This window comes from Gadus chalcogrammus, chromosome 14 (genome assembly GCF_026213295.1).
Source record: "Gadus chalcogrammus isolate NIFS_2021 chromosome 14, NIFS_Gcha_1.0, whole genome shotgun sequence".
Taxonomy (NCBI): Eukaryota; Metazoa; Chordata; class Actinopteri; order Gadiformes; family Gadidae; genus Gadus; species Gadus chalcogrammus.
The window spans coordinates 4,909,283-4,934,282 of record NC_079425.1 but is presented as its reverse complement, the minus strand read 5'-3'; the positions used below and the strand labels follow the sequence as shown (position 1 = coordinate 4,934,282).

At 43.2% G+C, this 25,000-nt stretch overlaps 4 protein-coding genes across 6 annotated transcripts in view; 1 reads left to right on the top strand and 3 right to left on the bottom strand.

Moving 5' to 3' along the window:
- Window positions 1-2,616, bottom strand: part of si:cabz01068815.1 (solute carrier family 51 subunit beta) — a 3,593-nt gene extending 977 nt beyond the window's left edge. Inside the window, exons 1-5 of one of the 2 annotated variants that reach the window (XM_056608501.1) lie at window positions 2,482-2,616; window positions 1,575-1,635; window positions 986-1,450; window positions 657-788; window positions 42-132 (exon numbers count right to left, since the gene is read on the bottom strand). In XM_056608501.1, the coding sequence (XP_056464476.1) occupies window positions 42-132; window positions 657-788; window positions 986-1,450; window positions 1,575-1,635; window positions 2,482-2,601 (869 nt within the window). In that variant the 5' untranslated portion in view covers window positions 2,602-2,616. Of the gene's footprint in view, window positions 1-41; window positions 133-656; window positions 789-985; window positions 1,451-1,574; window positions 1,686-2,481 lie in introns of both variants that reach the window. The other variant, XM_056608502.1, reaches the window with a different exon arrangement.
- A 974-nt stretch (window positions 2,617-3,590) lies between these two features.
- Window positions 3,591-8,677, top strand: mtfmt (mitochondrial methionyl-tRNA formyltransferase). The gene is made up of 9 exons (XM_056607647.1): window positions 3,591-4,092; window positions 4,416-4,613; window positions 4,937-5,059; window positions 5,517-5,619; window positions 6,687-6,762; window positions 6,846-6,937; window positions 7,029-7,107; window positions 7,208-7,281; window positions 7,481-8,677. The coding sequence occupies exons 1-9, from the start codon at window positions 3,857-3,859 to the stop codon at window positions 7,661-7,663; spliced, it is 1,164 nt and encodes a 387-aa protein (XP_056463622.1). The 5' UTR covers window positions 3,591-3,856; the 3' UTR covers window positions 7,664-8,677.
- On the bottom strand, window positions 8,589-19,320 carry wdsub1 (WD repeat, sterile alpha motif and U-box domain containing 1). The gene is made up of 18 exons (XM_056607646.1): window positions 18,755-19,320; window positions 18,135-18,322; window positions 17,758-17,838; window positions 17,190-17,283; window positions 16,754-16,787; window positions 16,593-16,633; window positions 16,395-16,501; window positions 15,615-15,632; window positions 15,260-15,286; window positions 14,907-15,083; window positions 13,788-13,922; window positions 12,345-13,648; window positions 11,209-11,303; window positions 10,731-10,847; window positions 10,148-10,204; window positions 9,865-9,996; window positions 9,267-9,380; window positions 8,589-8,909 (listed from the first exon to the last, which is right to left on the bottom strand). The coding sequence occupies exons 1-12, from the start codon at window positions 19,153-19,155 to the stop codon at window positions 13,497-13,499; spliced, it is 1,455 nt and encodes a 484-aa protein (XP_056463621.1). The 5' UTR covers window positions 19,156-19,320; the 3' UTR covers window positions 8,589-8,909; window positions 9,267-9,380; window positions 9,865-9,996; window positions 10,148-10,204; window positions 10,731-10,847; window positions 11,209-11,303; window positions 12,345-13,496.
- A 241-nt stretch (window positions 19,321-19,561) lies between these two features.
- The window catches only part of baz2ba (bromodomain adjacent to zinc finger domain, 2Ba), a 21,734-nt gene continuing 16,295 nt past the window's right edge, over window positions 19,562-25,000 (bottom strand). For both annotated transcript variants that reach the window (XM_056608094.1, XM_056608095.1), the window contains 4 exons: window positions 24,433-24,579; window positions 23,362-23,762; window positions 22,003-22,146; window positions 19,562-21,615 (listed from right to left, as the gene is read on the bottom strand). In XM_056608094.1, the coding sequence (XP_056464069.1) occupies window positions 21,459-21,615; window positions 22,003-22,146; window positions 23,362-23,762; window positions 24,433-24,579 (849 nt within the window). In that variant the 3' untranslated portion in view covers window positions 19,562-21,458. The remainder of the gene's footprint in view (window positions 21,616-22,002; window positions 22,147-23,361; window positions 23,763-24,432; window positions 24,580-25,000) is intronic.

Sequence of the window (25,000 nt, the reverse complement as noted above, 5' to 3'; positions counted from 1 at the left end):
TACAACTTGTTTTACAGTTTGTTTTGAAAGGTGGTACATACTTGTTGGCCATGGAACCCATTCCCAGAAGCAAAAAGCCCACAAGCAGGGAGACAAAGGAAAGTCCCAGCATTACAAACTTCCATATGGTGGCTAGCATTGGGAAGAGAACACAATGTTAGAATTCATATTACATGTGCAGTAAATCTTCTGGCACTATAGTGAGGCTGGCCAACGTTTCAGCACACCGAGCTGATCAAAGACAGCATTTGAAGCTGGGTAAATTGTAACCGTAAGCACCTCTTTACAGATGGCATGGGTAAGGTTTATTGACGCGCAGAGATCTAAGTTCCTTTTATGGTTTAAACTTGGACTTCTTAATACTGTAGATCAGCAATGCCCCCTTTCGGAAGCCATGGTCGACTTCATGCATCAGAAGAGTACAGTACATAGCAGTAACGTACACGAACATTCACACTACAATCTTTATTCGTTTTTTTGCATCTGCATTTCACAAGACTCAAAGTTAAACATCTATCAGGCCTATAAACTTGATATGGGAGATCTGCTGATAACCTGAAATGAGTTTGACTCAACTAAATTCAACTCAATTTGAATAACCAGCACATTCAGTACAACTGAGTACATAAAACCACAGCAACAATAGCATTACTCACGGTCCTCCGTGCGATAATACCAGCTCAGAAACTTCTTCTGCTCCTCTGTCATGCCGGCCATTGCATCTCTGGGATCCATGCTCTCGCTGGGTTCCTCGAACTCTCCTGGTTCTCTGGACGCCCTTTTGGATCCTGTGACAGGGCTGGAGAGTTAGCCACGACCGCCTTGCTTCACAGCAGCAGCACAACCTGCTGCTGTCCCCGATCCGTCCCCTGATAAGTTCAAACATCGTCCCCTGTGCCAGGATCAGCCCCACAATCATAGTGTTTGCCTGTGCTTATGGAATCAGGTATTACAGAAGGTTAAAACAAATAAAAATAACTCTCACTCAGGATCTCCTGGCAGATATCTCCCTCGTCCAGCGACCTCCATCTCCCGCTGCGCTGGTAGAGCGGGGACAGAGCTAGGCTCAGGCTGTCGTCCACAGAGAGCTCCAGCCCGCTGATCACACTGATCAGCCTGCTGCGCAGACAGTCCCACAGCATCTCCTCCTCCACCACGCCAGCTCCTCCTTCTCCTGCTCCTGCTCCTGCTCCCTGCACCACCACCTCCTCCTCCTCCTGCTCTTCCATGGCCGCCGGGCATCCCACGGTCCGCACCAGGTCGATGCCTCGGCTGGCCAGGCACCTGTCTGAGCCCAGGTTCCTCAGCACCCTCCGGTTCAACCAGACCCACTGCTGGAACCGGGAGTCCAGGTTACACCGACCGAGCCCCACGGCGCCGGGGCCCGGACCGGCCTGGTCCTCCAGGCACAGGCTGTGCTGCGTGTTGTGGATCAGGAATCCTGTCGCCTCTGAAAGTGTCGATAAGAGCGTTGTTATAAGGAGCAGGGTGTGGATACAGTCGTTGGTCTATCGATGGGCATCGGTGTATTGTAGAAGACAGCATGAGGGTCGTTTGAGGGAAGGAAACGTTACCGTGACAGAGGACCAGCAAGGTGATCCAGGCATGCAGCATGTCAGCACACCACGGGGAAGACTGTTGAAAGGATCAACATTTGTGTGATACCTTCAAGTTCAAAGCATTCACTGTAATAGGATTAGAGGCAATTCATGAGGACTAGTATAATACATGTGTAGACATAGTTTATACAAAGAAGTTTATATTAAAGTTTATATTAAAAACATGATTTCCAAAAGGTTTTCTTTCTGTCGACATAAAAACTAAGCAAATATCCGAGTCATGTTTCTCCACAGTAGCTTCTTAGTAATCAGTCTGCCTGACTGAACTCTGATAGCTACAGGCAGATACCCACTGCTAGTAGATAACGGGAGATTACCATGATTGTGAAATGATTATTAGGCTCTAATCATTTGTTTTTTTATCCTATATAACAAATATTAATATCAAACATAGACGTGCACGTGCACGTGCACACACACACACACACACACACACACACACACACACACACACACACACACACACAGACACACTCGTTAGGGTTTGCAGGCGCGCAGACAAACCCTCACACATACACATAGACACACAAGCACACAAACAAACGGAGACACAAACACATACAATCACAAACACACACACACACACACACACACACACACACACACACACACACACACACACACACACGCACACATGCACACACGCACACACACACACCGTCACCGATACACACACGACACACACACACACACACACACACACACCGACACCGACACCCACACACACACACACACACACACACACACACACACACACACACACACACACACACACACACACACACACACACACACACACACACACACACACACACACACACACACACACACACACACACACACACAGGAAAAGGTAACTCACTGATGTGTGGTTCTCTGGGCTCAGAGCAGCTGGAGCAGGGCAGGAAGTGTGGACCTCAGGAGGTCCTTCTTCTACTAGTTCAGGAGGAAGGAGAGCTGGGACCAGGACTAAAGTCCACATGGGAGGAGCTCCTGTATGTCCTCCCTTGCTGTAAACACATTTCTCCACAAGAGAAACCTAAACGCATACGATGGGGTACAATATGCTCAAAATGTCGGTTTGTATTTCAAATAAATAAGTTGTCTGCAGGATATTCTGCCAGGGTTGAAAAAATACATAATAAAAAGCTCATCATAGTACACTTATTGATGACATTTATTTTGGGGCAAAAGAGCGGGGTCCAACCAAGTAAATATTGCTATGGGTAATGGCGGTTCCTCTGAATAGTGAGGTCATTGACCTGTGTTGCTAGGTTACTATTTAGACAGCCTTGCCATAACCTTGCGTTTGCAGTTTGTGATACACTGTTCAAACAGCCGGCACACGTGCCCTGTTGTAAAGCGCACACACATTATGATGTCAAAGTTATACCTTTCATTTAATAAGTAACCTATGCGCTATTAAAATCAAAAGTTCAATATGAGTATAAGTCTAGTTCACATGTTGAAGATTGCCGTGGTTTGAAAAAAGATAATGGATTATTTTGATGACGTCCTTAAACGAAAACGAAGACTGTGATTTGTTAAAGAAAATAAAATGTTGAATGAATGATTAAAAGTAATAAAACATAATTCAGAGTTTAGATGGCACACCCTGCCCTATAAGCTTTTGGGGCCTATCCCGATATAATCGTTTGGGTTCCGCCCTAAAGCCTTAATAACACTCAAATTGGACTTGTAATACCTCACTGGTGAAGCTGGTTAAGACCACTCCAACTAATGCTGTTTTGGTTGAATGGTTGGGGAACAATCATTTGGTTTTGGATAGACCATGTAGAATACAGCGGTTTCCCTTTTAATATTCCCAGGTTAATGTTAATTATATAAATGGGAATTTATATTGTAAAGGGTTGAACGTGTAGAAGACAAAAGTCCCCTTCTTTTGAGTGGATGCTGTAGTCCGCACGCCAGTCCACTAGATGGCGGGATGCACATCTCCTCGAGTTCCCAAAACACTCTTGCCGGACAGGAAGCATGCTGTCATGACTTCAGTCATGGCGGCGCCCTCCAGCAACGATATGAAGTCAAGGCAATGAGAGGAGAACTAAGATACAAGCATAGTCTGATGTTTGATGCTTTTATTTATCCTGTATGTCTTTGATCTCATGGGAGTCTCCGCATTGCGACTGAATGCGACCATCCATGAGTCATAACGTTGCTGCTCCGCACTTCTGTCCTCACTTCGTCTATGGGAAATCACTATTGATAATGAAACTATGATGTTGTTGCATATGTGGAACCATGTCAACACAAGACAACTTGCACTAAAGATACTTGGCCTCCGATGCCACAAACACTCCCGTGCATGTGTGGGACTGTTGGGTGAGAAACCCCAGAGGTCCGAGTATAAACACTGTAGGCTCTGCTCCACATCTGCACCACCCTGGAGGATTCTGTTTTTTGGGACGGATGATTTTGCACTGGAGTCCCTTAAGTCCCTGACAGCGACCAGGTACAACCCGCTGCCGGATCGTTTCATACAGCTTCATGTTCAACATGAGTTTTGGTTTCATTTGATACATCCACTTTCAGCTTAATTGAGTAGAACGACAAGGAATAATGCTTTTCAAATTTATTGAGTAACCTTATTTTGAAAGCAAATGGTCAGATCAAGGCATCATTGCTGTCTGTCATTTTTCTTTCTTCTATTTTAAGTAGTGTCTTTTTTACTCATGGAGAAATAAGTAAAGTTTGCTCAAGACTCTTCACAATTAAATGAGTATAACTTTGCCATACTACCTTAACATGACAAAAGTCTGCTTATGATCTTTTCAGGGGATCTAATGAAAGCGTTGTGGCGTCTCTGGAGGTTGTTGCTCTGTCCAACAACGTTCCCGTGAAGAAGTTTGCCGACCAAAACGGACTTCCCGTGCACATCTGGCCTGTCGTAGACCTCCAGGGTCGCTTTGATGTCGGCGTGGTGGTATCGTTCGGCTGCTTGCTCAAAGAGCGACTCATACGCCAATTTCCATTGTGAGTAACTATACAAACTCTTTATGAAGTGTACTTTACATTTAAATGTTACATTTGGGACAGTTAGCAGACGCTTTTACCCAAAGCGAATTACAATAAGTACATTTGTCAGAAGAAGGAGAAACCATATATTGTTGTCAGTACAGTAAGGATGTTCATAGACCCAAGTAGCAAGCACCGATAATCGCTAGGCTAACCCATTCCCTGTACACAAGAGATAGCTAGGATAAGATGCTAAGCAACTAAGTAATATATGTTGTTTTGTCCTTAGTAGGAGTTTCGACAGTGTGAAACACTGTGTGCGTCTTTGTGTCCGACTACAGGGGAATCCTCAACGTGCACCCGAGCCTGTTGCCACGGTGGCGAGGTCCAGCGCCGGTGTTCCATACCGTCCTGCACGGAGACGCCATCACAGGGGTCACCATCATGCAGATTCGGCCCTGTAGGTAGGAGCCATTCTCACCCTGTGTCTGTGGTTCATCGTAGCCCGACCTTTAGCACAGTGGGCGGCCTTTATCCAGAGCGGGACTCAAGCTCAACTTCTACCTCTACGTCGAAAAAGCCGGCACGGGTCTCAAGGTTAGCGGTGGCCGCCGTAGCTTATGTGCGCCTCTCTGTGTAACTCTACGTCTGGAGAAGAAGAGCCATGATCGCTACAGCCGGTGGACACCCATGTCGGCTATCGACACTGAAGTGGGATTCAACCTTTTAAGTGAATTCATGTAATAAAGGAGCGAACATCTTTGATCAACGACCAAGACAGTGGGGAGCGAACTCAGCCCCCTTTGGCTGAAAGTCGGCCACCATATGAGCCACCACATTAACCGCAAACTGGCAGCTTACTATTTTTCTTATACTTGTATTTACCAAAGGACTTGATTCAATGCATTCTTTGTGCCATAGGTTTGATGTGGGGCCCATACTCCGCCAGGAGACTTACTCTGTGCCCACACACTGCACTGCTGACCAGCTAGGGGCTACCCTTGCCACCAGGGGGGCCCATCTGGTAAGCCCCTCTCTGTCTGTCACTCTGCCCATTAGGGCTTTGACTTTTGCCCAAAATCATATTCGAAGTTTGTTTGTTTATTGACATTAATATTCGAATATATATTAATGATATTTTTGACCATTAAATGCCTTCAGTTGTTTTGTCCACCAGAGGGCAGTGTATCAGTCAACATCAAAATAAAGATAAATAAGCCATCAAAAATAAAGTCAAATAAGCCAGTCAGTCTAAACTGAAAAGACAAGACAAATTTCAATCTCCTCCACGTGGGCTGTTGTCGGTGTTGACGCGGCCATTGTTTTGCTATAAAATACAAAATTTGCCGGACGGTGCTGTGTCTGAAATCGCACACTTGTAGTAAAATTTGAGACCGACGTGCTCTACAGATGTAAATAAAATGATGCATATTTGGTTTGTTTTTCAGTACAACTTCAATGATTTGGGCGCTATCCGACCAATGTTTTTATGTTGTTAATTCTGTAATCAGTTGGTATCAAGAACGATAACGTGAATACTGCTAGATCGCTCATACAGGCGACTAACGGAAATGATCAAGCAGAAAAAAAAAATACCACAGAAGAAGAACCGTCAAACTGCAAACTCATTTCCGGTAGGTGCGCAAAGGCTGTTTTGACAGTGAACTGTAGAAATGAGGGCACTGCGCCTATAAGTGTACTGTAGGGATAATGAAGTGCACTCAATGTAAGTGCACTTGCGTAAGTGAGCGATTTCAGACACAGCACATGACGCTAACGCCACCTACAGGAGCCCAGAAGACCAATGATAGCCTCGCTACTGAGCTCGCGATTCATAACTTCACCTGGCGTGAAAAAGCCTCGGAATCTGAATTGAAAACAATGTTCAAGCAAAGACATTTACAAAAAAGAATGCCCATAACAGGTTCGAATATTAAGGGCTGCCTAATATTCGTCCGAATATTGATTTATTTTTTGATATTATTTATTATTGTATTTGAATAACGAAGTTCTGAGTCAAAGCCCTACTGCCCATTGACCACCAGAGAAAGGTTTGTGACTGCATTTATGAGTCCCGTCTCTTAATTCCAGCTGATGGACACACTTAAGACACTTCCAGAGAGACTTGCTAACAAAGTGGAGCAAAACCAGACAGGAGCAACATCAGGTACGTTCTGGTTTGAAGCACATGACCTTTCAAAATAAATGCCTCTTTATTGTGAACTTATGATAACCCAACCTCCATCATAGCTCCCAAAATTAGTATTTCAATGAGCTGGGTGTCGTGGGAGGACCAGACCTGTGGAGAGATCGATCGTCTGTTTCGTGCCATTGGCTCACGGGTGAGGAAAGTAGATACGTTTCTGTTTTTCTAGGGTTGTTTAGGACTTGTCTTTATAATGTATGCTCATCATTCATTATCCACTGCTTTAGATTCCCTTGAGAACTTTATGGATGGGAAAGACCATCAAACTTCTGGACTTTGTTGGAAAATGTGACATTTCGTTATCAGGTACAAAATTACAATTTCAAAAAAGTATAAATTAATTTATTCTAGGATTGGAGAAATTCTCATGAAATCTGATTTCTCACTTGATTTGTGCATTTTTAAGGTCATGGAAGGCCACCAATTCCTGGTTCGATCATCTATCTTAAAATGTCAAACACGTTGGCAGTCTGTTGCAAGGTATGCAAGACAAAAATAAATCATATGTTTCCTTTGTTAATGATTATCATCTTGGGTTCAGAATATCTGACGGAACTGAATTTGGATTTAATTGTGACATTTATTAACACAAACCATAATATGAATGAGACCCAGTGTGACCTGATTGTTATGTTTGTCACTTCAATTTAAAATGTTTCCTGCGTCATATATGTTCCAGGACGACTGGGTGGGATTCAAGGCTGTTGTATTGAAGAAACGGCTGTCAGCAGCAGACTTCTACAATGGATACATGCACCACGGCCTAACGGGAAAGCCATCACATCAGCCAGAACAATGCTTGTTCATCAGCAACAGAACTGAAACATCTAAAGGCACAGAACTGAAAGAAACGATAGCATAGCTTTTGAGGTGTCAATAAAATACTAATTTTGTTGCTCTGTATTTAGTATGTCTGTTTTAAGACATTTCCCTGTACAAATGTGTTGATCTGAAATTCCAAAGGTGTGATACATAAATGTACCGTTAATTGAAAACATTTATTTATATAAATAAACAAAAACAAGATCATATAACATATGGCATGTATAATTTCTCTGGTATGTGATTTGGTCCGTTATAGCACATTCTAGTTGCTGCGGCACAACTGCACTAGGAAGTTGGCTAGGAAGGCGAATATAATGCGTGGTGCATGGATGGGGCATAATAAAAAGAACAACCCAAGTTGTATGGCTGTGTGTATGAGATTACTTTTTTGTCTTACAGCTCATCCACAGCCTACTTCCCGATTGTAATAACCACACACTAAGAAATGCTGATTATATATCCTTTTTGTGATGGTTTTTTTCGAGTTCAGCAAAACCAATACTACACTCAATAACTACACAACAGAAAATGATGTATAAAGACAGACCGATATATACATAGTTGTCTGATTGTCTAGGGTAGTTATATCTGGTTTTGATTAAGCCCACTTGGTCACATGACATGGAAGCTATTAAAAAAAACTGCAATTATCTTTTATATCTTGCCATTCAGGGCTTTCGTAGTTTCCACATTATGCCTATTAGGGCATCACAAACACATTAACACTCACCCTATTCTATTGCATTCCCAAAATCACTGTTTCTAAAGCATCTAATGTTTCAAATCCATCACAGCGCTGTTTTGATTTAAGATAATCAGCACAGATTTGAGATCCGCTCAGGAACACAGACATTGACATTAAATGTTCTTCATCAGCCTGTCCTCTTGGTCTCTAAATATTAGTCCTGTATTCTACTCCACAAATGTATTGTTGGTTTATGTTAATGATACAGAATGCTATGTAAATAAAGTTATTTTTATTACAGATACATTATGGCATTAGTACATCAGGTATTTGTTTCTGTGTCATCAGTAGTGGTTTAGTAGGAATGACTATTCACAGCGTGTAGAAGGTAAATATAGGCGGTACCAATTGATACACATATCTCTACCAAGGCTAATACATTTGAAAAGGTTTTGTATACAACATGGCATCAATGAGTCCAAAGAGAAGCGTGTGTGCAGGGTGTGTGCGTAAGTCTGCGTGCGGGTACGTGTGTGTGTGTGTGCGTGCGTGCTCCTCATTCAGTTGGTGGTTGGCTTTGCATCATCACGACCTGGGTCTGAGAAAAATAAGATGGATGAAAAGAGATGGGATATGGAGAGAGAGAGGGAGATGAAAAGTGAAGGAGAGATGGGATGGAGCAAGATAAGAAGAGATAGAGAGAGATGAGATGGAGAGAATAAGATTAAGAGAGAGAGATGAGATGAGATGTGAAGAAGGAGGGGAAGAGATTACAAAAGATAGCCGATAATTTGTGTGTTTAAGTGTGTGTGTGTGTATTGGCCACCAGTGTGCGTGTATGCTTTTGTGTGTGTGTGTGTGTGTGTGTGTGTGTGTGTGTGTGTGTGTGTGTGTGTGTGTGTGTGTGTGTGTGTGTGTGTGTGTGTGTGTGTGCGTGTGTCTTTTAACTAGTCACCTGGCTACCAGAGGAGCGTAGAGAGATACCGGCAAGTGCTGACATGGTGATGAAGATGAACACTCCTACGAAGGTGTAGACCTCAATCACCAAGTACAAAATGAACACCGGAACCTACAAACAAAAACGCCACACATACACACACACGCTCAATCTTTTCATCCCGGTTAATTTAAACTGAGTTCCCACTGCTTTACTAAGCTTCAATGCGTAGAAGTAATTACATGTGTCATTATTATTATTCCTGAGGTTTGATGTCTTTGTTTAGTAGCAACACCTACCTGGGCTGTCAGTATACCCATAACAATTAGATAAGTTAATAAGATGGGCCTGCCTATGTCTGAGAATATTTCAATTCTCTCTCACTACCGGGTCATTTCTGACCAATCAGAGTATCTCTTTGCTGATTGGTTCAGAGAAACCATGTTCCCTGTCAATCACAGTTGTCGAAATGGAACATTTCTCATTAGGGAGAAACATAGGGATAGATGCACATAAACATCTTCAATCGACCGCCTATCAGTTATGGGGAGTTTGATTAGGGTGCATGACTTGAGTGTCTGCCCAGCACTAGCTACTCGACCAAAAAATCTCTTACGTGGCCTTCCTGCCCATAACCGTGAAACCGAAGGCTGAAATGTCCATGCAGCAAGATGGGCAGAACTATTAGAAAGGCCACCCACAGCGTCCCCAGCAATGCCACGATGCTAATAGCCAAACTAGCTGTCACCTGGGGACAGAGAAGAAGAACAGGGAGGGGTTTTTGTACAAGCTAGACGGCATTGTTTAACACCACACACTTCTTTCATTTTCATTGAATGGATAAACAGAGATATTAACAATTATTATCACAAGATTAAAGATTGTATTGCAAAACATACCGTTTTTTTGGTCGGGTTATACTCCGTAACGATGTACAGTATTCCACAAACAATGAACTGTAAGTAAAAATGCGCAGCTCTCAATGATGCCATATGCTTTAAATTAGGTATTCAATTAATTAATTACAATCGAAAATTGTATCTGGTTAAAATCAAGGGATCAATGATTCATTTGATTATAACAACATAAAATATTTATATATCCAGGAGATTTCCATTCAATTATGCTGTAGGTAAGATTTAAGAATTTAGTGAGTGAAATGTGCTGGGAGAATGCCTGTTTACAGTTGACTGTGCCTGCCTCTGTTTCAGACCATTTATGGTTCGGACCATCTCTTCCCTGATTTGTCTGTGGAATCCTGCCTGTCAATAACAGGAGGGTGAATGCAACACTTCTTAATGGCAGAGAAACTTGGGGATAGCAGGGATGGCCTTTTTTTGGTTGATTAGTTTCCAAATCTTGCTATCTTCTGCTCTCTTCCCCTATCTCTTAAGTCTTACAGCAGATTTACTCAAAATGCAGCCACTGTGCATTGCACCCAAATAGGCCTACTTTCATTTCTCGGTGCAGTGGACTACTAACCATTGGGCTGAGCCAGAAGCCTGGCTGGATGTACCCATCAAACCTTTCAAACGAACCGACCTCGCTCAGTGGGATGGACAGAATGAAGAACGAGGAGCCAAGGATCAGCAATACGATCTGATGTAACACAGCCACACACACACACACACACACACACACACACACACACACACACACACACACACACACACACACACACACACACACACACACACACACACACACGACAGAATTCAACAAGGCCACTTCACAAATGTCAAACATTATATCAAATATTTTCATCTTGAGTATATTAAAATACACAATGTGTCACTTATCAGATGATAAAGACAATAATGCGTGTTTAAATTGTAATTGTGCGAATACATGCATGTGTGTGTGTGTGTGTGTGTGTGTGTGTGTGTGTGTGTGTGTGTGTGTGTGTGTGTGTGTGTGTGTGTGTGTGTGTGTGTGTGTGTGTGTGTGTGTTGTGTCTTACACCGATGATCTTGGGTTGTCCCTTGATGAAGCGGTGTAGGGGTTTGTCTCCGCCCAACACGGTGTTCTTCTGGATAATTGTACATTCTGCATGGCCTGAAAGAAGATTGTGACAGGAATCATCATTAAAAGCGGTTGAACTGTTTCAGGCTGTGCCGGTTGTTCATATACATGAGAAGGTTAAAAATAAATGCATACAACAAAACAAAACATATTTGAATATATGACCATGTGATAGCAGCATCCTTGAAACCACACTGGCATTAGTGCGATTTCCTTGCAACCAAACTAAAACAACACTGTGCCTGAGGGCACAATGGAGAGAATATGCAAGGAGAGATTAGCCTGGTTCTACCAGACTCTCGTACTTCACTTCATTTCATTTCATTTGTACTAGTACTGAAGGGAAATTCAAATTGAGCGGAAGTACTTAGGCGGGCGGAGCCAGGCTAAGGAGAGATCATTTACAAAATTGAAGCCCCAACTTCTTAGGTTTTGAGGTATTTCTCGATCAAAGTCGTCCTGAATGGCTTCTAGTGTCCTGTCCCGACCAGGCGACCGCCCTTCTCATTTTAAAGCAACAGGGTCCATCTGTTTACAACAGGACACTTTTATTACAGCAATCCCCCAAGTCAGCCGTGGCATCTACTAAATGCATTGAGTAGGCTAGTATAGGCCTACAGGATACATCACATAAGCAAAAAAATATCCAACAAAAACGCGATCAATATCACTATTGTCTCCGCCCAAAGCCTGGAGTGCATTGGGCTCTGCAGTTTGGATATGGCGCTGGATACTTTTACATGGAGATACTCCTACGTTTCAGATGTCAAGTAGCCCCACAGAGTGTCAATCAAATGCTGTGAGGTTTGGAAATAATATTAAGCCAAACAGGAACAGGGCTAGGCTCTCTCCTCAGAATATTGATCGTTAGATATAACGTTTCCAAACATTTATTACATAATTTAAAAGCTTCCAGGACGCAAAATGAAACAGGGAGCATCCTTTCGCGAATCTTCCTCCAAACTGTCAAGTCTATTGTCAAAAACCGCATCTTACAAGTCCCACAAAGTCCCTACCAGACGCGACAAGGTTGGCGGGGAGAAAGTTGGACGCAAAATAACGTTTTCCACAAACCCGGTAATGCGTCGGTTTCGGAGCGTGCTGGATCCATTTTATGTGTGATAATTAAATGCTGGATTTGCAAAAAGAGTGGAGCTCTTTGGTAAGTTTCAGCCCCTCTTACGCAACAGTCTCCAAAACATCCGCAGTGCATCTGGACATGACTCACTGCCAGTAACATCAGTTCCCTTTTGGTGACACAAAACATGCCCCCTCAAAGGCTCCGATTGTTTTGCAGTTCAAATCTGAAATCTAAGCTTCCATAGAACAGTGACCACAAAATCATCAATATGACCCAGGAAATATAACTCATTTGAAACGAGGAATCCTGTTATTGCTATAACCATTTAATAACAGTAACGATTGCTTGCATGCAACACATGATATATTGTTTAAATGAAGTGCGGAGAACATGAAATGTGTATTGGTTAATCACTACAACAGGACTATTTCATATAAGTGAAGAATATACATTTCAATGACTAATGTAAGAATTATACAGAAGCCATTATAACATATCATGTGTTAATACTTCACTAAACTAATAATTTTGTATAGTCCTGTCATACAAATTACATGCACGATTCAATGATGGAAAGAAAAACAGACTTTTCACAGAGTCCAGAGTCTGAGCATTTAATTGGGCTCTCTCCTTTAAAGTGACACAGGTGACGACGAGTCCTCTGATGTCTGACTCGCCACAGAAAAAAGGTCATGGGTTCAATCCCCAAAGACATACACACAATGGGCAGACGTCCTTTAAGCTTTAGCTGCTTAGCAGCCACTGTTATCCAAACTGCACAGGGCATGTTAAGGAGGGTTTGGAGACATACACATCAAGTCAACCAGTCATAAATACAAAACAAAAATAAAATTAACCGAGTTGACTTGTTGAGTCCGCGCACTGCCTGAATGTGACCGTTTGATTGGATGATACTTAAGACTTTAAGAAACCTTTTCTGTCGAGTGCGACGCCAACTACACCCCCGGCCACCTCACTCACACCCTGTTCCTCTTCCAGAAAAACGACCCGAAGGCCTTCGGAGAGCCTTCTGGTTGTGTCTAAGACATGCATTACATCAACAACACCGGATATGCCGTGGCTTGTGTGTTCCCGGTTAGTCTCTCGTACGTGGTGAGTCCCAGGTGAGGCGGTTCCCAGGCCCACTAGTGGCTGGTGGACCAGCGCCCGATGGCCATCTTCAGGGTGTGGTTGGGTGTGAGCAGGGTGGTCTTCAGGGGCAGGTTGGTCATGGGGCTGGAGCGGTTCCGGCTGTTGATCCAGCTCTGAATGGCCTCCCTCTCATAGGAGTAGCCGTCTGGGTTAAAAGACAACCATTAAAAGTGAGATATAAAATAAAAGTACAAGCAGGTACAATAAGAAATATATTTCAGACGTACAGTCCAATTATAGTTTTGAGGTATAAAGTGTTGAACCCTGGTTGTTGTTAAGCTCACCTGCAGCGATGACGGGATCCTTCATCAGCTCTCTGGTGATTGGACACAGGTACTCATCAGGTACACCCGAACACACAGACACACCTTTTAACTCCTCGATCTTCCTGAGGACCTTACCACGCAAACCCACTGACTCTGGCAACAGACACAGACACACAGACACACACACACACACACACACAATAGGCCAATGTTTAAGACCATCCACAGATTGCACTCTAGCTCCACCTAGAGCAGGGGTCGGCAACCCATATGCACGCGTGCCCCCACTGGCACGGGGCAGCATAACCATTGGCACACTTGAAAAAAAAAATTTCAAGTGTGTTTTTTTTCTATTTTGTTATTATTATTAAAAAAATTCACAGCCCAATGCGGCAGCATAATCATTACTACCAATTTTTTTTTTGCACTTTATTCTGTTTTGGGCATTTCCTAAATATGTTTAAATTAGTTACAGAAAGCAGTGTTCTGAAATGGGATCAATTAAAAGTTTTTAAACCTATGTTGTGAGTAATAGAGAAGAAAATATTTAAAATATTGTTGCAAGTGGCCTGTATGCACCACCTTCACATGGTTTTGCAAAGCTGTACATGTCTTAAAGATATTGATGTGGATGGTTCCAACATTCCCATATATTCTCGTCTTTTACATTCCTCACAGTGCAAATATGTTTTTGAATGAGTATCTGAAAATGGTGTTTTAAGATGGGACATATGTAATTACAATTTTTAAGCCCATGTTGCAAATACAACAACCAAAAAAACATTTAAAATGTTGATGCATGATTGTGCACTATATGGAAATAGTACAATTCCAGGTCTTCTGGAAATGTTTTTGGTCGCTGTGTCATAATTCAGCTTAATTTTTAATATATTGTTGCTTAAGGCATTAACAAGAAAATGTGAAACTGGCACTGCATGTTGAAAAGGTTGCTGACCCCGGACGTAGAGGGGGAGGTTGTCATTACATTTTCCTTAGGTTTAGGATGACAACAATCGAACTAGGGGGTAGATTATAAGAAAAAGGAACAGTGCTATATATATACCCCAGTTTCTTTTCCTTTTTTACCATAGTGGTAGTGTTTGTTAGTACTGACAGTTATCAGCTTCTGTCTCTCACCCACACGCAGCTCCATCAGTGTGTCTTTGCTAATTCTCAGAAGCTCCGCCCCATCGATGTTATTGGTTCGGAACGTGACGGCCAATCCCTCTAGGCCCTCCTCCACTAGCCACGCCCCCACATCCTCCTCTGACCAATCAGAGACCAGCAGCCTGGACCGACCCGCTGCCGTTCTCCCTGAGAGGCAGATAGAGAATGGAAGAGAAACAGAGAGAGAGGGTGAGGGACAGGGAGAGAAGACTACTAAATGGCTCAATAATGTTTAATGACATCGAAATATCAGTCTGCTGTAAAACTAAACAACGGGCTGACATTTGTCAGACCTAAAGGAAAATTAAAGAGACGTTTCCTACCGTCACTGAAGGTTGTTGCGCAATCCTCTGAAATGTAAAACATTTCAAGTAAATGTAACATTTTATTTTATTTCAACTGAAACAATCAAAGTTAACATTGAAGACTACGAAACCAAGGTAGTGGGAGGCTAGGGCGCAGCCTCTACCTGTACCTGTATCCCTGAGCAAGAGGCCCCCTAACCCTAGCCCCTACCAGCTCATTAATACCCTGTCTCTGTACTGTCTATCCCCTATCCGCTCCTTAATGACCTGGTTCTAAATCCACTGTCATTCGCTGGGGGTCTAAACAAGTTAATAGTTGGTATGTACAATGGCTCCTGTGTTTATCAGCTGGAAAAAGATAAGGTAAACTCACCTGGGGCTAATTTTCCACCTGATCCAGGCACGAAAGGAGGGAGAGAGGGAGGGAGGGACACACACACACACACACACACACACACACACACACACACACACACACACACACACACACACACACACACACACACACACACACACACACACACACACACACACACACACACAAAAAGTGATTAGTAGTGGTTTTGAGGTTGAACGATTGGTATTAGTAGTACTAGTTGTATTAGTATGAAGTGACAGATTTTTAACTATTATAATGACTAGAATGCATAGTGCTAGTATTATTAAATTTAAAGTTACATTTAGCAGACACTTTTATCCAAAGCGACTCATAACTATTTTAATACACAGACTCCCAGTGGTGTCAACCATGCAAGGCGACCGCCAGCTCAGCGGGAGCAGTTAGGGTTAGGTGTCATGCCCAGGGACACCTCGAAACAGCTAGGGGGATAGAGCTAGCAACCTTCCGGTTTGTAAGTAAGTAAGTAAGTAAGTAAGCTTTATTTGTACAGCGCCTTTCACAGACCAGGGTCACAAAGCGCTTCACAGTTAAAACAAAAACAATAACAATACACAGTTAAGAAGTACATACAAATTTAAGTTTAAAAGGCCAAGACAACTAGGTGACAAACAACATTTGTACCAATACTAGTATTAGTATTCACTGACCATGGCAGCTGTGTCCATCCTGGATGCTCCAGATATTCAACAATTAATATTAGAAGAATAAGTGGTACTAGTAGTATTAGTACTACTAGTATTAGTATGAACTGACCTTTGCAGCTGTGCCCATCCTGGATCCTCCAGACGTTGACCGTTTTGTCCATGGATCCTGTTGCCATGACAGCATCCGTGGGAGAGAAGGCACACGCCGTCACATACCTAGAACACGACACATAAATGATTATTACATTAATATAGCCCTGCACTCCCAAGCTCATTGTTCTCTCAATAATGGAGCAGGGACGCTTACCTTTCGTGTTGGTTCAATGTGTACAGCAAAACCGCGTTGTTCTGAAAACGCAAAAAAACATCAACATCACTATCGGTAGTCAATATTCTATCCACATTATTGACAATAATGTAGAGTTAAGAGTTTGTACCCAGTTAATGAATTGAGTGAGATATACTTACAGCATCATATATGGTAACGGTTTTATCCACAGAGCTAAGAAATAAACAATACAATGTTATAAAACAAGTTCCCATGTCTAAAAGCAGACATTTAAAGCTGTGTCGAGACCCGCACTCACTTAACTACAACACCAACCTATAATACAAAGGGTAATCTTTTTATTCTCTGTTCCGGAGAAAGCCAAAGTGCATAATTTTCTGGGTGCGTGGACTGTGGTGTTTTAGCAGCACATATGGATATAACTTAGGGTACTTCAGGGCGCTCTAACTACTAGACTCATAAACAGCCTCCTCAACCTTGATTTTAGATTTTATTGTAGATATATTTTCCTATTTAGACAAATATATTTAAAAGGTAACCTTTAATTTCAAAATTAATCATGCAGTTGATTGATTTCTTTTTTTGTATTTGTTGAACCAAAAGCCACTGACTGACCCAGACGCCAGCAGCTGTCCGTCAGAGGAGTAAGAACAGGACAGAACCGGGGCCGACTGGCCCCTCAACGTGTGGAGTAGCTTCACCTCCCAGCCTAGCACAGACACACAGAACAAAGAAGTAATCTTATATCGTCAATATTATGAGCTTTTAATGAAGAAAAAGTCCTTTGAATGGAAATGAGAGAAACAAAACGAGTAAGACAGAAACCACAAGAGAGCCAGAGAGACATGGAGACAGAGTGGCTGCAGACTAGATATGAAACTACACGGCGCAGGCTTTTTTTTTATTTTAATACTGCAAAACACAGTCACAGTGTTGAGGTTTTGGTGTTCTTCCGGCTGATAACACAAAGAGACACAATGTTGTCACTGGTGATCCCCATCAAATCAGATTAGTAAATCCCCTGACATGACCGTAAAACGACAGCACAGACTCAAGCCCATTCTGTGTTGATATTGAGAAATAGATAGAGTGTAAGGTTGGGTACAGTCTATGTTCGGGTTAGACTTTACCTCAAGAGAACAACAGAGAGAGGTTCTGCTAACATGTGAACACAGTTATTTACCTCCAGTGATGGTATTTAGTACAGTCCAGATCTTTACAAGACTGTCTTGACCGCAGGAAGCCAGATGCATCACCAGTTCAACTGAGGGAGAGAAAACATTTCAAAATTGACCGATTGTTTTGCAAACGACCAACAGTTTAGGTTTTGATCTCTTCAAAACCTAAAATGAGCCCAGCTATGCGTAGTTCTATTGATATCATGATACCGTTTCAAATGATTGAATACACAAATATACCAAGCATAAATTGTAAGACAAATGCTCATATATACAAAAAGATAATGCATGTATTTACATCTAAATCTATGAGGCACTCTCATAGATCAATCATCCATGGCTAACAATAACCACATGAATTGGCTCGCGCTATATGCCACACTTTTGTCCTTGCGGGGGGAGAAGCAGCAGCAGGTGACCCCCAGGTCGTGGGCGTTCTTCTCGGCGAAGACCTGGTTCATGTTCAGATCCCAGAGCCGCAGGTCTCCGTAGGTGGAGCCGCTGGCAAGGGCCTGCCCGCACGGGCTGAAGGAGAGCGCTACCACCGTGGCGTCATTCACCGTCCTTGTGCTGGAACGCACATGGCAGACACGCAACACGCAAGCACATGAGTGACACAACAAAAACTTTAGGTACGCAGGCAGGAACATTCACTCTTCTCTTCTAGTTGGTTCTAATCTAGAACGTAGATCTAATCAGAGGATGGGTGTATAAAAGATGATGGTAATATGACACAGACTTATTTCGATGTGGTGCCTGCTCTTAGAAAACAACCAGCCTAGGCCTACTCTGAAAGTGATAATTGAACTGTTTGGAACTCAAAGATTACTTTGGGAAATGTGTCATTCAAAATTGTTGTGCTCAAGATAGAACATAATAATACAACCAAAAAGAAAAATCAGACAACTCACATGTGAAAAAGATATAGTATGCCAAAACATACACAGCATAAATGAACTCGCATAAAAAAAAAAAAAAACAGCAACAACTTCATCATCACACCTTAAGAGCCGCTTCGCCGGGAAGTCCCACAACGCCAGTGTCCCGTCTGCCGCGCCGGACACCAGGTGAGTGGAGTCGGGGGAGAAGGCGCACACCCTGACGGGGCTCCGTCCGGGATGCTCCAGCACCGCCTCGATCTCTCCAGCGGACACCGACCACACCACCGTGGTGGCGTCCGTGGAGCAGGAGGCCAGGAACTGACCGCAGGGGCTGAAGCAACAGCAGTGGACGCCGTAGCCGTGGCCCGTCAGGGGCGAGTAGGGCAGCTCGGAGAAGTCCTGGGCGGTGGAGTACACCCGCAGGGTCTTATCCCCGGAGCAGGTGGACAGGTGGGTGGCGGACAACGCGCACCAGTTCACGTCGTCTCGATGGCCCTGCAAGGTGCATATTAAAGACACCATTTTTCCGGGGGGCAACCAGGGTCAGAGCTCCGTGAGGAATTTAAAGCTATCAAGTAAATTCGATTTAAAGCTACTGTAATCCGTACGCTTGTGTAGTGTCAGACGCGTCATCTGGTGTGTTTACTTCCGTGTAGATCAGCTGACTATGACGTCAGGAGAACACGTGGTTGGTCCAACTGGACACGTTATTATTATTCCCCAGTGGCCTGGATTTTTATCTACAAGCAGAACTATAATGACCGATAGGGACAGTTAGGCTGATAATCATGGATCAATGGATCAACTGTAATCAGTTTCCTGTGTTCATGTTGCATAATGTTCTAGTATTTTCTGAAAACATGACAATAAAACCACATTCCTTTAAAATGGTCTGACTGCAAGATTGTATTAACCTATTAAACCTATTAAAGTATTGATTGATGGATTCTTTGTGTGAGATATTTACAGTGCAAGATATGTTATAGCCTACCTTAAAAAATATTACGACTTAGTTGTTAAGTGCTATTTTCTTAATATATTGTATGTTGTGGATTGTATTAGCCTGTTCACTGTTCAAATGAATAAAACAACATAAACATGGTCTTGGAATATGTGATCCACCTCCGTCAACAATATATTTAATGCAATATATTTGTAATATTGTCTCATTTTATACACAATATCATAATTGATATGTTATCCTCAATCTGACACTACACCAATATATAGGAAACTATCATGTGAAATCTGACTCAACCCATAGCACCGTTGGCCTATTATTTAGTAGGCCTAGTATTGCTTTGAGGTATTGTAACTGTAATTGTGCTTGACACTTCTCCTTTCCATGAACCGGGAAAACAAGAAACATGTAATAAAAACCAGCGGAGGTCATTTAGGTTGAAAAACATCCTTTAATAGGTCCGTGCCACACACTAGTGAAAAATAAAGCTCCTACAAAAGAATGATACTTTTATTCCACAATATCTTTAAATAAAGTTACTTCAAGTACTCTCGACTCGGGTACATAAAAAAACTCTAGCTGCCTCCATCAGGCCACAACACACAGCAAGATTCAACACAGTGGTTACGAATGGCCCCAGGGGTCCCCTTTAGAGTGGTGGGGAGGGGGGGCGGGTAGGCGGCGGGCGGAGCCTATACGCAAGAAGCTCGCCAGGTTTTTTCCGGAATATTCTCTCTATTTTTAATGCAATGGTGCGGGGAGGAAGGAATGAAGACTGTGTCGCCGTCTGACTTTGGAGGCGGCCATGTTGGATCGGAAATCATACATAAAAAAATAAAAACAGAAATAAAAATAGAAGTCATAGAAATAAAATATTAAAATGATAACAAAAATAACGATATTATCCCCTACATGCCCCTGTTGAGAGGGTAGGCACTACCAATATTAAGAAGAGCACAGTGTCTGCAGAGGGTATGTGTTTACTGTACAAACAATATCCATCATAAGGGTTTCCAACACGTTCACTAAAATAGAATGCTACAATCATTCTAAGGCATAAACAATATCTTAATATTCTTAAACAATTTTTTACACATTGTTCCAAACAAGACGTAATATTGACAATAATAAACAGTATATACACATGAATGACCATTTGCCTGTGAATAAATGCAGTTTTACAGTTTGAACAAAACAAATACAGTTGTAGTTTTTTTTTCCCGGTGCTTCGGCGCACGCGACAGTGTAAACAGGTTGGTTTTTATTTCTTTTTTTTTTTTTCTTGGCTTAGTTTCGTATTTGGGTGAAAATTAAAGACACAAACACACATTCCATTTCCTCTTCTTGCCATCAACTCAAAGCCGTTTAGCTGATTCTTCCTTTTCATAGAAAATGAAGTGGACCTTGATTCATAAATAAGTATTACAAAATTAAATACATTCACTATAATACGATTAAATAAAAAAACAAACGGCTATTTACAAGTAGTGGAACGTATTTTCGGTCTATCGCGGGGGGGGGGGACAGGGTCAGTGTACTGGAGGGTTGCTTCAGTGCAGCATTCCGGAGACAGGAAGTGGTATTGCACAATGACATGCCGGGTTCCCTGGGACTCTCGGGGGGGGGGGTTTGTTCCCTGTTGTAGCTCAACCCCAGCCTCACACCCTCCTACAGAAACCTCCTGTCACGATGGCCTCCTCTCCCTCCCTCTCTCTCTCCCTACTCTCCCTCCTCTCCGCAGCCCAGAGGGTTTGAGTTCTACGTTGCTCACTCCATTCGCGGCCTTCGCTGGAGAGGAAAAATATGTGTTTGCTCGCCAAGGAACCGAGGGAAGGGGGAGGGGAAACGCTGGGAAGCCTGAGTCCTAGTTGGTTTGTTTCAGAAGCTCAGTCCAGCGCTTCTCAAAGAACTTCCTCATGTTGTGGCCGGCGCGTCCGATGTCTGAGTTGTCTTCGTTGTACTTTTCACAGTTATCATACACCAGGTTGACGTCGATGATGAACGTCTCCAAGTTTTGATATCTGGAAGGAGGAAAACAAAAACCGTTTGCATAGGGAAGGGAAGTTCAACCATGAACACTCAACATCTCGAGTATGATTTAGTGAATGTCGAATTGCATTCTTTCTGTCATCTCTCAATCGCAGACCATTTTAACTGGACCACCTGCCGAAGCACTATCTCTATCAAAAATGTCATCATTTTCATATAGACTTTCATATTTCATACCCACTTGATTGTAAGAAACATCAATTCAGCAATAGGAAAATGTTCTTCCATTTAAAGATCTCAGTTTTGGGTGGACAAAACGAAAGCTTCCAATGCGATTAGAAAATAATTAGTGAGGCCTAGGACTGCCCTGCTTTTGGTCTGTCAGTCTGCTGGTGAGCGTGTCCGAGCTGAATACTTACTGGCTGCTGACAAGCTTCTCCCTGATAGTGGAGAAGTCCATGGGCTTCTTGATGACCTTCCTGTAGCCTGGCACCGACTTGAGGTTGACAGGTGTGAGGAAAGGCCAGGCGTCCTGGTGCCGCTCTAGCTCGGCCAGAAGCACTCTGTCAGGGGAAGCCAACAGAAGTTAACCCCATGGTCCTCTCACTGGGTATGAGCATGCACTGAAGGGCTTGACTAAGAAACTAGGAAGAGCAAAACTGAAAGGACAGTTATGGAGAGGAGAGGTTTAGAAGGACAGTTATGGAGAAGGTTTAAAAGGACGGTTATGGAGAAGGTTTAAAATGGAACTTATGGAGAAGGTTTAAAGGGACAGATTAAGCAAAGTAATATGTTTATAAGGACAGTTATGGAGAGGGTTTAATGGGACAGGTAAAGAGAAGATGGGAGATTGTGAGAGGTTTAAAAGAACAGCTATGGAGGGTTAAAAGGGACAGTTATGGAGAAGGTTTAAAAGGAAGTTAGGTAGAAGGTTTAACAGTTATGGAGAGGAATAAAATGACAGTTATGGAGGTTTCAAATGACAGTTATGTAAGGGATAATGCCCGACGAGGTGTCCATTATCAGGAATTAATGGACGACGTGGAGGCGTGAACCGTCCGACGCGAAGCGGAGGACGGTTGCCTCCGCGAAGTCCATTAATTCCTGATAATGGACACCTCGAAGGGCATTATCCCGCTTATACCACGGTCACTTACCAACGGTGACCAAATTAAGACCATTCATTTATATTTTCATGCGTTTTACAATCTGAATATAAAGTTTTCCACAAAACATACATTTGTTTCCCTGGTTACGCCTGAGGGTCCGACTAATACCCGGAACCATCATTACACGCCCGTTGGGTTCTCATGCAACGGAAACGTTGTTCACTCCTCCAGTAATTAGGACGGACCATAGCTACGACTTTAGAACGGGAGGTAGCGGGAGGTATTATAGTCCGCTGAGCTTTGTTTTGTTTCCCGTTGCTATGGTTACTACTATTTTAGAGACGATACGCCCATAGACATCTATGGATACGCCAGCTAGCGCATTAATTGAGAACGGTAAACAGACAATTTGACGGAACTACTTGTCCAGGTGTCCGTATATCAGGAGTTAATGCACACCCTGCATCCAATCAGAATCGAGTATTCCCGCAGACCGTGGTATAAGGAGGTTTCAAATGACAGTTATGGAGAAAGTGTAAAATGACAGTTGAAGAGAGGTTTAAATGGGCAGTGACAGAAGTGGTTTGAAGCACAGTTATGGGACAGTAACGGAGAGGAGTAAAAGGCCAACAATGCTCTTAAGGGAACCCTCCGGGCGCGTCTCTCTACCTGCACAGTCCCAGGTCCCGGTTGTTGTCCCGGGCCGTCTTGGCTCGCTTCACGCACACCGGGCTCTCCTGATTGGCTGGCGGTGGCGGCGGTGGTGCTGGGGAGCTCTCCTCCGCTTTCCTCTTCTTGCTGGCGTCCTTGGCGCCTTTCTTGGGCGTGCCGCCGGCGCTGGCTGAGTCCTCCTCCGACGCCTCCCCGGCACCGGCCTGCTTGCCGTTCTTCTTCACTTCCGCTCCTCCCTTTTTAGCGCTGCCTCCTCCTCCTCCTCCTCCTGCAGCTGCTCCTCCTCCCGCTGCTCCTCCTCCTCCTCCTCCCCCCGCCGCTCCTCCCGCTCCCCCTAGGCTGGATGCTGGCGGGAGTCTGCAGGGGGGCTTCTTGTTCTTGGGAATCGGCCCACTCGCCTGTTTTCACAGAAACCCACATAACAAACACCGTAAGTATTTGTGTTTAAGTTTGGCCCTTTAGTCAACGTTGGTGACGCTTGTTCCTTTTTCTGACGCTTTGTCCAAAACAACTTGAATTCAGATAAATGTCTTTACGAAACAGGCAGGGGTAAGGGCGCATTGGTTGTCGAATGGTATGGCTGCAGGAATTTTGGATCGAACCAAGTACTTTTGGTCAACTAGTCAACCACACACTTACTGTGCGTTCACGCCAAAAGCTGTAAAAAGATGCAAAATCGCCATATAGCTCAAAACACAATGCTGTCCAAAATATTTACAGCTTTTTGCGTTTTCTCACGTATGTTTACTGCGCAAGAAAACGCAGACGAGAGACATCTACATTCCGATTGGCTGGCGGTCATTTAGAGCCGAAACGCTACTAGCTCATTTGCATGGAGTTGAGCTGTTTTCAAATCTCATCCACAGCTTTACAGCTTTAAAGCTATCGCTCAAGCGTTTTATCGCTCCCATCGCTTTATCGCTCATGTCTAATCGCTCAAAACGCTTTACAGCTTTTGGTGTGAACGCACAGTTAGGCGTCAGGGTTATAGGTAGACACAGGTCGATTGTGTAACTCTAGGGTGCCTTTGATACACTGGTAACACAGGTGAAGCCAGGCTTATGGTACCTTGGATATGCAGGCCGGGCAGTACCAGTCTCCCTCGGGGATGCAGGTGATCTTGGGTTTATGGCAGTAAGTGTGGCAGCCTTTATCACAGCCGTCACACAGAAGCAGAAGGTCCTCGTTGTCCCCCTTCCTGCACAGCTGACAGTACTGCAGAAACACACACACCATGACAGCACACTGTTAAAAGCATTGCGAGAACAACCAGAGAAACTGTGTGCATATATTCGTGTTGTGTTGTTTGCATTTTGTTCGGTTGTATAGATAGTTCAATATGGGTGGAGTTGCTATTAAACTTGGAACTTGAATTCTTCTATACGCTACTAAAATGGGTTTAGCGGGATCGATAAGCTTACTATATTATTCATGTACACTTGTAGCATTATATTAGCTTCTAATAGTAGATATTGTGGATATAATTGTGTTTATTAGCTGTCTATTATTTGTGTATATTTCAGTATTATCTTAGAATTATTTTTGTCTTATTCTTTTAATATATACTGGTACTCATTTGTAGCATTACATTGGCTTTTATTTATGCATATTATATATAATTGTGTGCATTATTTGT